At 35.3% G+C, this 13963-nt stretch overlaps 1 protein-coding gene and 1 non-coding gene across 6 annotated transcripts in view; both read left to right on the plus strand.

Moving 5' to 3' along the window:
- The window catches only part of ANKFY1 (ankyrin repeat and FYVE domain containing 1), an 81095-nt gene that overhangs the window by 23400 nt on the left and 43732 nt on the right, over window positions 1–13963 (plus strand). For all 5 annotated transcript variants that reach the window (XM_023530454.1, XM_011359790.2, XM_011359791.2 and 2 more), the window contains one exon: window positions 5105–5223. In XM_023530454.1, coding sequence (XP_023386222.1) covers window positions 5105–5223 — 119 coding nt within the window. The remainder of the gene's footprint in view (window positions 1–5104; window positions 5224–13963) is intronic.
- On the plus strand, window positions 267–385 carry LOC111739541. Its single transcript, XR_002780293.1, has one exon. It is a non-coding gene; the product is annotated as a 5S ribosomal RNA (ribosomal RNA).

The raw sequence follows: 13963 nt of genomic DNA on the forward strand, positions 1-13963 counted from the left end.
AAATAGGAAATATTATACTCTGATTAAAGGCCAGCCTTTTAAATTGAATGGGTATAGGTACTTGTAAAATATAGTTCATTGTCTTTTTTTTAATTTTCCTTTTTTTTTTCCCCAAGGACAAGTGAAAACTTTTATTTCTACTGGCTCAGGCTGAGAAGCCTGACATATTTCTCTTAGAGGCAGTTTCTCCCATTCTCCAAGGTTCTTACCCATTAGTACTCCCTTTACTTATTTTTTTTTCCAGCTTTATTGAAATACAGTAAACAGTCTACGGCCATTCCACCCTGAACACGCCTGATCTCGTCTGATCTCGGAAGCTAAGCAGGGTTGGGCCTGGTTAGTACTTGGATGGGAGACCACTTAGGAAGACCAGGTGCTGTAGGTGTAAAAAAAAAAAAAAGAAATATAATACACAATTAGTTTCTCATATTTATATTGTACAAGTCAATGAGTTTTTTTTCCAATTATAGTTGGCATACAATAATATACCAGTTTCAGTTGTACAGCATAGTGATCAGAGATCCACATAACTCACAAAGCAGTCACCCACTAAATCTAGTACTCCTCTTCCCTCTTACATATTTATTACAACATTATTAACCATCTTCCCCATGCTAAACTCTACATCTCCATGTCTGTTCTGCAACTATCCATTTGTACCTCTTAATCCCTTTGCCTTTTTTTCTCTAATTCCCCCAGCCCCCCTCCCATCTAGTAGCCCTAAAATATTCTCTGTATCTACATGTTTATTTCCGCTTTTGTTTTTGTTGTTGATTTTGTCCTTTAGATTCCACATGTATATGAAATACTGCGATATTTGTCTTTCTCTATCTGACTCATTTCATTCAGTGCAATACTCTTTAGGTCCATCAAGGCAATATCTTGGTTTCCATTCCCTTCCTTTCAGTGTGCATGTTTCTTTTAATCTGAAGTGTGTCTCTTGTAGGCAGCATAAGTAGGGGTCTTGTTTTCTTATCTATTCAGCCACTCTATCTTTTGGTTGGAGCACCTAATTCTTTTCCATTTGAGATACTTGTTGATAGGAATGTAGTTATTACCACTCTTTATTCCTGTTTCGATACATGATTTTGCTTCTCAAAGAACCCCTCCAACATTTCCCGTAATACTGACTTGGTGTTGATGAATTCCTTTTGCTTATCTTTGTCTGGGAAGCTCATTATCTGTCCTTCGACTCTAAATGATAGCTTTGCTGGATAAAGTATTGTTGGTTGTAGATCCTGGGTTTTCATCACATTGAATATGCTGTGCCAAGCCTTTCTGACATGCCAGTCTTATGGGTGCTCCCTTGTAGGGAACTAACCGCTTTTCTCTTGCTGCTTTTAAGATTCTCTTTGTATTTAACTTTTGGCATTTTAATTATGATGTGTCTTGGTGTGGGCCTCTTTGGGTTCCTTTTTCTTGGGACTCTGAGCTTCCTGGGGTTGTATGTCTATTTCCTTCACCAGGTGAGGGAAGTTTTCCATCATTATTTCTTCAAATAGCTCTTCAACGTCTTGTTTTCCTTCAGGTACTCCTATGACACAGATATTTTTACATTTAATAGTGTCCGTAGGCTCCTTAAATTATTATATTCTTGGCTTCTTTTTTCTTGCTCTTCTGCTTGGATGTTCTTGGCTTCTCCATCCTTTATATCGGTGGTTTGATCTTCCTCTTTATCCACTCTGTTGATTCCCTCTAATATACTCTCCATCTCAGATCATGTGTTCTTCATCTCTGACTCGTTCTCTTTTATAATTTTCATTTCCATTTTTATGTTTTTATCTCTTCGTTAAAGTTCTCACTGAGTTCGTCTACACTTCCCCTCAGTTCATTGAGCATCTTAATAACCAGTGTTTTGAACTCCGCATCTGTTAGATTGCTTGACTCCATTATTCTGGGGTCTCTGTTCTGTTCTCTCATATGGTTTCTGCTTCTTTGTGTTCCCATTTTGGCTACCTTTTTCTGTGTCCATTTCTGTGTACTAAGCAAAGCTCCTAAGTCTGCCGGTCTTAGTAGTGTGGCTTTGTGTAGTTGGTGTCTAGTGGCACAGTCCTGAAAGGGGTTCAGCTGCAGGCCAAGTTTAGCCCCAGCCCGTGCCTCTCCGAGGCCACCTGTTAAGATTCAACAAACAATCTCCAGATGCAGTGCTTATAGTTGCCTCAAGAAACCACACTGGAAACCGAGGCCAGCTGCTGCACCAGTGTGGCGTCTTGGCACTGCTCAGCAAGGAGCACCTGAATGGATGAGGACACACCTGAATGTGGCTAGAGTGGGGCCAGGAGTTGAAGGGGGCAGAGTTTCAGGGAATCTTCTGGGCGGAGTGACCTCTGTTATCCAATTTGATGACATCTTGGTTATGGCGGTGCTGTGTCTGCACACTAGGAGGGTGGAGGGTTCTACAGAGTAGCGATGGACACTGCAGGCACTACTGTCCAGGAGTGAGCCTCGCCTCCGGCTCTCACTCCGACAACTCAGTGTCCTCTTGTAAGTCCCTGGTGTTCCCTGCAGAACCAACCCGGCGCTGGTTGTCAGAGCAACAGGTCCGTCACTGCGAAAGTCCTCTCGTGGACACGGCCTCTTTAAGAGGCTTCTGCTGCAGCCCCTACCACAGCCTCAGTCCCACTCAGCCAGTGGGACTGGGCAGCCTTCTACCTTCTCCCCCTCCTACCTTCTCCTGTTGCAGGTTGATTAATTATTTCTCTCCCTAGTTGTGGTGCTTCTGTTTGTCTAGATCCCAGGTGACTTTCCTTTGTGTTTGCTCTGTGTTTCTGTCACAACTTTGATTTGGTCACAAGAGGGATAAAGAAAGCCTCTATCATCTACACCATTTTTATTTCCCAGCACTTTTTTAATTACTTATCAATTAATTGCATTCATTATACTGTTGTCCTTCTAAGAGACAATGGGAAAGAGACTAGGCTGTTTTCCATTCTGTTCTCTTCTTACCTACCTAGTCAACTGTGGTATGATCTCATGGCTACTGTGGGTCTCTCTCCATCTTCTAAAACTTGTCCTTTATCTAAAGAAGATTTACTACACCTGTGTTATCTACAGTTGACTGGTGGGGAACGGAGCATTCAGAGGACTGAGCTTTTGAAATGGAGTAACTGAATTGGAAAATCAGTTTCTAAAGCAGATGCTCTTTTACCAATTTTGTTGAAGAATTTAAATAGTATTGTTATGTGCTGCTCAGTAACTGGAGTAACTGAAGTTGGTGTTAAAATTTTTAAATTGAGAAATGTGGATGAAATTGGTACATTTATTTTTACTTAAGTTCAGGAAAAGAGTTTTGTCCCATAAGATAGCTAAAAATGATGATTACATGTAGTTATTTCATTCATTTTTTTAGCAACCAAGCTTTTAATTTATTCCTATTAAAATGTTTGATCGAGAAAGTCTAGCAAGAAGCTCTTTATTCTTTTTGTCCAGTAACAACATCCTAGAACTCATTTTGAAAGGAAACAGTCTTTAATCGACTAAAATGAAATGGGAAAAAATTACTAGTTTCTACATACAGTCCTCATAGACTTATCCAATTTTCCATTTTTGAATTGTATTTTTAAAAAGCTATCATTAGAAATTATTAGTGAAATCCTTTATTCCTTTTGGTATGTTCAACTACAAAAGAGAAAAAAATTTGACCTGATATTCATGGATAGTTGTAGGAATTTTATAGAGACATTTAGTTTTATAATTTTTGTGGGTAAAAGACTTGTGGCTGAAATAGTAAACAGTGAATATTCACTTAAGTTATTAGATTAATAGTTGATAAGTAAATTTAGAGTTTAAAAATTATATATGCTTTGTAAATAGCCAGCTCTTTGTTTTCATTAAATTTTTAAAACTTTATGTAGGATGTGATTTGAAACAGAATTTTATGTTCTGTTTTAAATGGAATATTAATCCCATTTCTTCATTTATTGGTTAATAACGTTTTACTATGTTAACAGTAGTTTATAATAATTCAAATAATAAGGACCCTATTACTCTTTTAATCTAACATAATTAGTTGCAGCTAGGTTTTTAATAGAACTAGAATTGTTGATATGCTTACATAATTATAAAGTATGTTCTAGACAGTGCTTTTGTGGGGTAAAATGTCTGCATCAAGCATTGTATAGAAACAGTATTCTATGTGGGTCTCCTTTTAAGTGGATGAGTTAATTCATGTAATAGTTTTTTTTCTTTTTTCTCATGTAATTTTGTGTATTTAGTTTCTAAAGGCTTTCCAACCTAAAAATATTTTAAAAGGAAGTATGAAAACAAACAAAAAAATGTCTAAATACAAGCAGGATGATGATGATAATTAATGGCTTTGGATTGCTGCCAATATAGCCATATGGCACATGTTGTGTTAGCTCAGTAGGTCATTCTTAGGTTTTTGTTAACTGCCCACATGCTTTCCTCTGTTAGCATTTGATATTGCAGAGTTAAGCATAAACAACTATTTGGAAAGCTCTTTTCACGTAATGGTATGTCATAAGTATGGAAAACATGTTTGAAAGAAAGGTTTCTTCTACTGTATTTCTTTATAAATCATTGAGTAAAAGATGGCCAGTAATAGGTCTGAATGTTTTCTGGTGAGAACAGGAGGCTAGATATTGGGTTTCGTATACGTGACTAATTTATCAAAGCTAATTTGTTCATCATTTTTCTGTTGAACCTTGCTTGAGCATTAATATGATATGAAGTTTAGCAGCATTGTAGTTTCATAGCTGCCTTCACAATCTTTAAGCTTTCTTTCTCCTGATGATTTATCTTCATTCTGCATAAAACCTTTTCTACATTTTATATGAATATTAATCATCCTGTTTAACTTGTAGGTTCACCACTGTAAGAAATCCTATTAGAGGTTGTTTTTAAAGCAGAACATCCCGTGTGAACTAAAACTGGAATTTAGAAATAGAAAACATGTCTAGCAACATATTGTAAACTCGACCCATAAGAATTCAGTGGTAGCATAGAGAAATAGTTTTGCTGTGATTTTTTTTTCTTTTGCACATGCATGTTGATCAATACTTATATATTTGTCAGCTGTGAATTCTAGCCATATCTAGTTATGACTTTTTTGTTTTTATATTTGTGGATATGTTTTCTTCATCAGTGATCTGAAGATAAAGGTTGGGGGCAGGCACATCAATGCTCACAAGTTTGTCCTGGCGGCCCGCAGTGACAGCTGGAGTCTGGCCAATTTGTCTTCCACCAAGGAGCTGGACCTGTCAGGTGAGCCTCTGAGCAGTTGGAGACTTAAAACTGCCAGCACAAGAAGTCTTGGCAGAAGGTTATGGTGTGTCATTTTGAAATGTTTGTGGAACAATGAAAGTGGAATACTTATCAATCGATAGTGACCATGAACTAGTTAAATAATTATGAATTAGTAAACTTTGTGAATACCTCTGTTTACTACCTGGCTAATAAATAGTAAATATTTAAATGTGCCTGAACTTTCTTATTGTAAACAATACGCATGGTTTGATCCCTGCTGTAAGTTTTACTTTCTAGAGTGATCCTCTGCAGAGCAGTTCTTTTGTGGCTTTGGTAGATGAGGCAGGCACCTACTAATAAAATAGTTGATAATACAGCTATGACATCTTTACTTTTCTTTCTAAAATTTATATTTGAAGTGTATTATGGGGAGAGTTCCAAGGAGGTGATGGCATATATGGACCTGTTCATGTTTAATTGTGCGTTTTGTCCAGAAGTCCTGCTGAAATGCCTGGGTGGGTGTAGGTATGATTGCCTAAATCTGGACTTGCAGCAGCTGAAACTTCCCAAGAAGCCTGTGTGTTATGCAATATGTGGAAGCACTGATACTGCTTGGCTGGCCAGCAGTTTGAGGAAAATTGGAAATAGGCTCTTGTAAACAAGTGTATAAATAGCGTAAAAGCTATGTTTTAAATGGTTGAACTCTTTCCACACTAATGGACTTGATCTAATCATTTTATGGCTTTATTGGTATTTCGTTCTCAAAATTATTCCATTAATATCACAAATGCTGATATCACAAATGTTGAGTGGCAGGCACTTTTCAAGATGTTTGGGATACAGCAGTGAATGGAATTAAATTCCTATTTGCATGGAACTTATATCTTAGAATGGTTGACTTTCTAAGCTCCATATTTTCTTTTGAAGTTCTCATATAATTGGTTATTTCTTAAAATTCAAAATACACAACTTTAATTCTTTCATTATTAAAGAATTTTAGCACATGTTGACAAAGATACAATAGGCATTATAAAGTATTTAAAACATTTGGATATATGTTTTATATAAATCATATATCATACCTTGTTCAAAAAAGTAAAAAGTTTTTGCCTGATGTGATGCACTGACAAAGGCAGTCACTTTTGTAGGATTCTTGACCATAAATGCATAACCTTAATCTAATTATGAGAAAGTAGCAGACAAACCCAAATTGAAGAACAGTTCCTCAAAATAACTGGCCCTGTTACTCAAAGACATTAAGGTCATGAAAGATAAGGCTTAAATTCTTAAAGATTGGAGGAAACTAAGGAGCCATGACAACTAAATGCATTGTGGAATCTTCAGTTGGATTCTGGACCATAGAAAGGACATTGGGAAAATTGGCAAAATTTGTAAAGGTCTCTGATCCGTTAATAGTATTGTATCGGTCCTAAATACCTGGTTTTGATAATTGTACTATGGTTATGAGATGTTAATGTTAGAGAAAGAAGGAAGAGTAAAGGGTATGTATAATGGAACTCTACAACTTTTCTGTAAGTCTGAAATTATTTCAGAGTATAAAGAGAAAAGGCATATATTTGTTTTATTTCTTATTAAGTGTGAAGTTATAAATTTCATCAACTGGGAAGAAAATATAACTGTTAGCTCAACACAGTATAACAAATCTTAAGACCAGGAGGAGAGCCTTTTGTGAAATAAAACACTTTGTTTCAGGCAAAATGGTTTGTTTATTGCCTCTCTATAGCACTTTAGCAATAGCAGCTAACATTGTGAGAGGTTCCAGTTCATTAGAATAGCTGTTTTGAAGCTAGAATTTCTTGAATGCTTTCTCCAGCAAAGATCTTCTGGTTCTCTGGCATAAGAGTTTATGGTGAGTCATTCAGCTTTCCTGGAATGTGTCCTGGGTTCATGCCCAAGAACAGAAAGCATCCTTCTTCCATTCTGGTTAGGAAAGCTGTGCACTAAAGCACCACCTGGGAGGTTGCCTTTTGCAGTGACAATAGCATAGATTCCCTGCGCTGTGCTGAGGCACACTAAGGTGCTACAGCAGACTCACAGGGGATCTGCATGACATTTTAAGTTTTCAAGAGAAACACAACAATGCTCCACATCTGTTGAATGCCATGTGAACTATTATTAGGGTTGTTCAGTTCCAGTATTAGGTCATGCTGCGTTCCTTTTGATGATGTCTATGGTATTTTAAAAATATGTTATTTGATATTCCTCTCCTGAAGGATAGCATGACTAAACTCTAATGGTTAGATTGGGGTAGAAGTGACAACATTTTACTTCGGAAATAGGTTCATGGAAGGCATTGTGACTTCCTTCCTTCCTTTGGAAGTTAGCTACTATGTAATGAAGATATTCAAATAGCCTTGTGACCTCCTGCTAATAGCTAAGAACCCCTCTTAGAGCTTCAAAAGTCTGTTTTTGCAAATGTTTTTATGCTTGATATTGTCCCACAGATCCTTTAAACTATCCTCATTTAAAAAAAATTTTTTTTTTGTTTTTGCTGTTCGAATTGGATTTTTTCTGCTTCCTTGTCTGCCAAATCACTGATTCAATCCTCTGCTTCATCTAATCTGCTGATTTCATCTAATGTATTCTTCATTTCATTTATTCATTTCTGACTGGTTCTTTATGTTCTTTTCTTTTTGTTGAAGTTCTCACTGAAATCATCTATTTTTTACCCCCTAAATTCATTGAACAGCCTTATAACCAGTGTTTTGAACTCTGCATCTGGTAGAATGCTTGTCTCAATCTTCTTTAGTTCTTTTTCTGGATTTTTGTCCTTTTCTTTTATTTGGGACATGTTTCTTTGTCTCATCATCTTGGCTGCCTCCTTGTGTTTGTTTCTATGTTTTACATAGATCTGTTATGTGTCCCGGTCTTGGCAGAGAGGGGCCTTATATAGTAGGTATCTTTTGTCGCCCAGTGGCCCAGACTTACTGTTCACCTGAGCTGCTCCAGGAGTGCCCTTGTGTGGTTTGTGTGTGCTCTCCTGTTGTAGTTGAGCCTTGATTGCTGTTGGCACATCAGTAGGTGGGATTGACCCCTCAAGCTGACTGGCTGTTAGGGTTGGCCATAGCTACAGTGGACAAGCTATTGTATGGAGGCTGACCCCACAGAGCAGGAAAGCCCTACCCTTAAAGCCAGATAATTTAGTTCCTCCCCATGTCTCCCTGGTGCTTTTCAAGCTGCTGTCTCGTCTCTGAAGTTTAAGGTGAATGTTTGTGAGTGAGTCTGAGCTTGGGCCCTTTAGGAGGATGCCTGGCTCTACAGGCATCTCACCTGGACTGCGCGTCCCAGGTGATTTTTATAGCCAGCTGTTGTGGAAACTCCTCTTCTTGGCACTGGTGCTCCAGGCCATGGGACTGGGACCCCTCACTCCTCAGTGGGGACTTCCACAGCTGAAATGTCCCTCCTGATTTCTTAACCACCACATGTGGCTGTGGGACCAACCCATTTCACATCTTCACCTTCCTTTCAGTCTGAATGTGGCTTCTTTATATCTTCAGTTATAAGGGTTCTGTTCTGCTAGTGTTCGAGTGGTTCTTAAGGGCTGTTGTTCTGTAATTTAATTGTAATTTTGATGTGGTTTTGGGAGGAGACCAGCACCATGTTCACCTACTCCTCCATCTTGACCATAAGTCCTAATAATAGCAAATTTTTGCTAGCATTTACTGTTTGGTGGTAGTGTTCTGAGTACTTTATATGTGCTAACTCATTTATCTTTAGAACAACACTTATGAGGTAAGTATTGTTGTTTATTTTCACTTTATAGATGAGGAAACTGTGAAGCACACTATTAAATAACTTACCCAAGGTCACACAACAGTGTTTGAGCTGGGATTTGAACCCAGGCAGTTTGGTTGCAGAATCCATGCCATTAACCACAGTGCTGTGCTGCCTCTCACTTTTGGTTTCTTTTTCTTTCAACTTTATTGAGATATAAAGGAAGTGAAATAAAATACCTACATAAAAATGTATAATTTGATCAGTTTGACATAATTGTGAAACTATCACCACGTGCAGTAACATTTAATCTTAAAAGTTTCCTCATGTCTCTTTTTAATCTGTTTTTCCATCATCTTCAGGCAACCACTGATTTACTTTCACTCATTGTAGATTAGTTTACATTTTCTGGGCTTTTATAAAAATGGAATTATAGAGCACATAGTTTCTTTTGTCTCACTTCATTTACTCAAAGATTTTGAGATTCATCTAAAATCACAGACTGTTGTGATTTCAATTGTTTATTCTTTATTATTGTTGAATAGTATTCCATGTATTAATATACCACAGTTTGTTTTTTTCATTTACCTCTTGATGGATTTTTATATTCTTTCTTGTTTTTAGCTATTGAAAATAAAATTACTATGCTCATTGTATATATGTCTTTGTGTAGGCATATGTTTTTGTTTCTCTTGGGTAAATATTTGGGAGTAATTATTTAATATGAAGAAACTACCAAACTGTTTTTCAAACTGACATATCACTTTACATTCTCATCAACAGTGTGTGTAAGAGTTCCAGTGGCTCTGCAATTCACTAGCATTTGGTATGGTCAGGTTGTTTTTTGTTTATAATTTTAGCTATTCTAATGGATGCGGAATGTACTATGATTTTATTTCGCATTCCTCTGATGATGAATAATGTTGAGCATTGTTTCAAGTGTTATTGACTATTTTAAGAGTTCTGTATATAATCCGGATACAAGTCATTTGTTTGAAAGTGAGCATTCTTGACTTATTCCTGATCTCAAAGGGGGACCATGACATCTTTAATCAATACGAAAATATTAGTTGGTTTTTCATAGATGTGCTTTATCAATTTGAGTGTTCTTAGTTTTTTAAGATTTATATGAATTAGTTTTGAATTTTGTCACTGTTTCGTGTCTACTTAAATGATTGTAGAATTTTTCTCTTATGCTATTAATATAGTAAATTACATTGATTTTTTTCAAATGTTAATCTTGTATTTCTGGGATAAGCTCTGTTTGGTTATTAATATTATCTTTTTATATATGTTGTCAGATCCTGTATGCTAATATTTTGTTAAGGATTTTTACATCGGTAATCATGAGGGATATTGGTATGTAATTTTCTTTTTTGTAATGTCTTTGGTCATGTGAAATTTTGCACTTAGGGTTATGTTGGACTCAAAATGAGTTTGGGGGTGATCCTCATTCTCTGTTTTCTGAAAAAGTTTTGTAAGATTGATGTTATTGTTTCTTGATTGATAGAATTTATCACTGAAATCATCTAAGTCTGGAGTTTCCTTTTGGGAAAGGTTTTTGAGAAATTTTTAAGTAGATTTAGGGATGTTCAAATTTTTTTCTTAGTTTTGGAAAGCTATATTTTTCAGAAATTTGTCCATTTCATCTAATTTGTTGAATTTGCTGGTATAAAGTTGCTTGTAGTTTTCTCTTATTATTTTTTTAGTGTCTAGGGCAGCAACTCCTTTTTCATTCCTGGTCTTGGTGATTCATGTTTTCTCTTTCTTTCCTGATAGTCTAGTTATAAGTATGTCAGTTTTATTGATCTTTTTAATTTTGGCTTTGTTAATTTTAGCTTTTTAAATTTTCTCTATTGTCTGTTTTCTATATTATTGATATCTGTCTATTCTTCTTACTTTGGATTTACTTTACTCTTTTTTTTCTAATTTTTTAACATGGAACCTTGGATAATTTATTTTAGATCTTCTTTTCTAGTAAGAGGACTTAAAGCTGTAAGTTCCTCTCAGCACTGCTTTAGCTGCATCCTGTGATTTTTGATATATTTTCATTGTCATTTAGTTCAAGATATGTTCTAATTTTCCTTGTGATTTCTTCTTTCACCCAGGAATTATTTTGAAGTATGTTGCTTAATTTCCGGATATTTGGGGCATTTCCTAGATACTTTATTATTACTGATTTCTAATTTAATTTTGTTTTTGTTAGAGAACACACTTTATATGATTTTGATCCTTTTAAATTTATTGAGACTTGTTTTATGGCTCAGCATATGGTCTGATTTGGTGAGTATATGTCTACTTGGAAAGAAAATATATTCAGCAGTTGGATGTAGTGTTCTTTAAATGTCAGATCAAGGTGTTTGATAATGTTGTTCAGACCTTCTATATATTCTTTTTCTTTTTGTCTAGTTCTGTCAGTTTCTTAAAGGTGGGTATTAACATCTATAATTTCAGAATTGTCAAGTTTTCCCTTTAATTTTGTCAATTTTTGCTTCATATATTTTGGGCCTTCATCCTTATAATGTACACATTTATAATTATGACATCATAATGAATTGTGGCTTTTATCATTTTGAAATAATATTTATATCTGGTAATACTTTTTGTCTTAAAGTCTTTTATCTGATATTAAATAGTTACTGCAGCCTTGGTATGCTTACTATTTTCATGGTATCTCTTTTCCTGTTTGTTTACTTTCAATATATCTGGCTTTTATATTTGAAGTATATCTCTTGTAGGCAGCATATAGTGAGGTCTTGCTTTATCATCTCTTCTTTTTAACTTGAGTGTTTAGATCATTAAATTTAATGTGATTATTTTGAACGATAAGGCAACCGTTTTATTTGTTTTCTGTTTGTCCCCTCTTTTTATTCAGTGTACTCATTTTCTTGCCTTCTTTTGGATGATTTGAATGTTTAGTATTTTATTTAAATTTATCTTTTGACTTTTTGACTATACGTATCTCTTTGTATTATTGTTTTGTGGTTAATCTAGGGCAAAGTTCCTCAACCTCAGCACTGTTGATATTTTGGCTAGATAATTCTTTGTTGTGGGAGCTGTCCTGTGCATTGTAGGTTATTTAGTAATATCTCTGGCACTTAATGCCAATAGCACTCCCCCAGTTTTGACAACCAGAAATATTTCCAGACATTGCCAGATGTCCCTTGGGAGGCAAAATTGGCATGATTGAGAACCACTACTCTAGAGATTATGATACATATATTTTCCCCTAATCTTTTATAGTGTGTTTATAATCTATTTGTGCTATACCATGTAAAATGTAAGAACCTTGCAACTATAATGATCCCTTTAACACCTTCACCACTAACTTTTATGTCGTAGTTGTCATAGATATTACATGTACATACACTGAAAATCCCACTAGTGTTTTAGATTTTGCTCTTAATAGTCATACATACTATTGGAAACTTAAGAGAATAAAAAGCCATTTATATTTACTCAGATATTTCCTTTTCTGTTGTTCTTCCTTCATTCTTCAAGATCCAGATTTCCTTCTGGTATTATTTCCCTTCAGCCTGAAGAACTTCCTTTAGCATTTCTTATAGACCAGATCTGCTAGTGACAAAGTCTCTTCCTTCATCTGAATATGTCTTTATTTTGTCTTCATTTCTAAAGGATATTTTCCCTGGATGTAGAAACCTGAGTTGACAGTTCTTTTTTTTTTTAAAGCACTTTAAAGATGTTTTTCCACTGTGTTCTGGCCTCTAGTTTTTGATAAGAAGTCTGCAGTCACTGGAATCTTTTCCCTATATGTAATGGTCATTTTGCTCTAGTTGCTTTCAAGACCTTTTCTTTTCTTTATTTTATGTTTTAATTGTGGTAAAATAACATATAACATAAAACTTACCATCTTAAACATTTTTAAGTGCTCAGTTCAGTAGTGTTAAGTATATTCACATTGTTGTGCATCCAATCTCCAGAACTTTTTTATTTTGCAAAACTGAAACTCTGTACCCATAAACAACTCCCATTTCTCCCTGTCTGTGGTCCCTGGTAGCTAACAATCTACTTTCTGTTTCTATGAGTTTGACAACTTTTATTACCTCATATAAATGGAATCATACAGTATTTGTCTTTTTGTGACTTATCTCATTTAACATAATGTCCTTAAGGTTCATCTGTGTTGTAGTATATGTCAGGATTTTCTTCCTTTTTAAGATTGAATAATATTCCTTTGCATCTATATACCATATTTTTATTCATCCACTGATGGACATTTGCATTGCTTCCACATCTTGGCTATTGTGAGTAATGCTATGAATATGGTTGTATACATATCTCTTTAAGATCTCCTTTCAATTTTTTTGGATGTATACCCAGAAGTGGAATTGATGGATCATATAATAATTCTATTTTTAATTTTTTGAAGAACTGCCATACTATTTTTCATAGGGACTGCACCATTTTATGTTTCCACTGGCAGTGCACAGAGTTCCAGTTTGTCCACATCCTTACCAACACTTGCTATTTCCTGGGTTGGATTTTTTTTGACAATGGGTGTTCTAGTGGATGTGAGGTAATCAAGATATGTTCTTTGTGTTTAGTTTGCAGCAGTTTTATTATGATGTGTCTAGATATGATTTAGTTTTTCGCTGGAGTTCCTTGATCTTGAATCTAAAAACTAATCTCTGTCACCACATTTGGACAGTTCTTGACCATCATTTCTTCAAATATTTTTCTTCCTTGATCTTTTTCTTCTCTCTTTCTGAGACTCCATTGACGCTTTTACTAAACCTTTTGTTACTATCCCACAAGTTTCCTTGAGGTTCTTTTTTCCTCCCAGTCTTTTTAAACTGTCTGTTCTTTAGATAGGATAATTTCTATTGATCTGTCTTTCAAGTTTACTGACTTTTTCTTCTGCCATTTTCATTCTGCTGTTTAGCCCATGGTGTGAGTTTTTATAATGGATATTGTAGTTTTTATTTCTATAATTTTCATTTGTTTTTATAGCTTATATGCCGAAAAGTCATACCTTTTAATTTGAAGTGTGTTTTCCTTTATC

This window comes from Pteropus vampyrus, unplaced genomic scaffold (genome assembly GCF_000151845.1).
Source record: "Pteropus vampyrus isolate Shadow unplaced genomic scaffold, Pvam_2.0 Scaffold50, whole genome shotgun sequence".
In the NCBI taxonomy this organism is placed as follows: domain Eukaryota; kingdom Metazoa; phylum Chordata; class Mammalia; order Chiroptera; family Pteropodidae; genus Pteropus; species Pteropus vampyrus.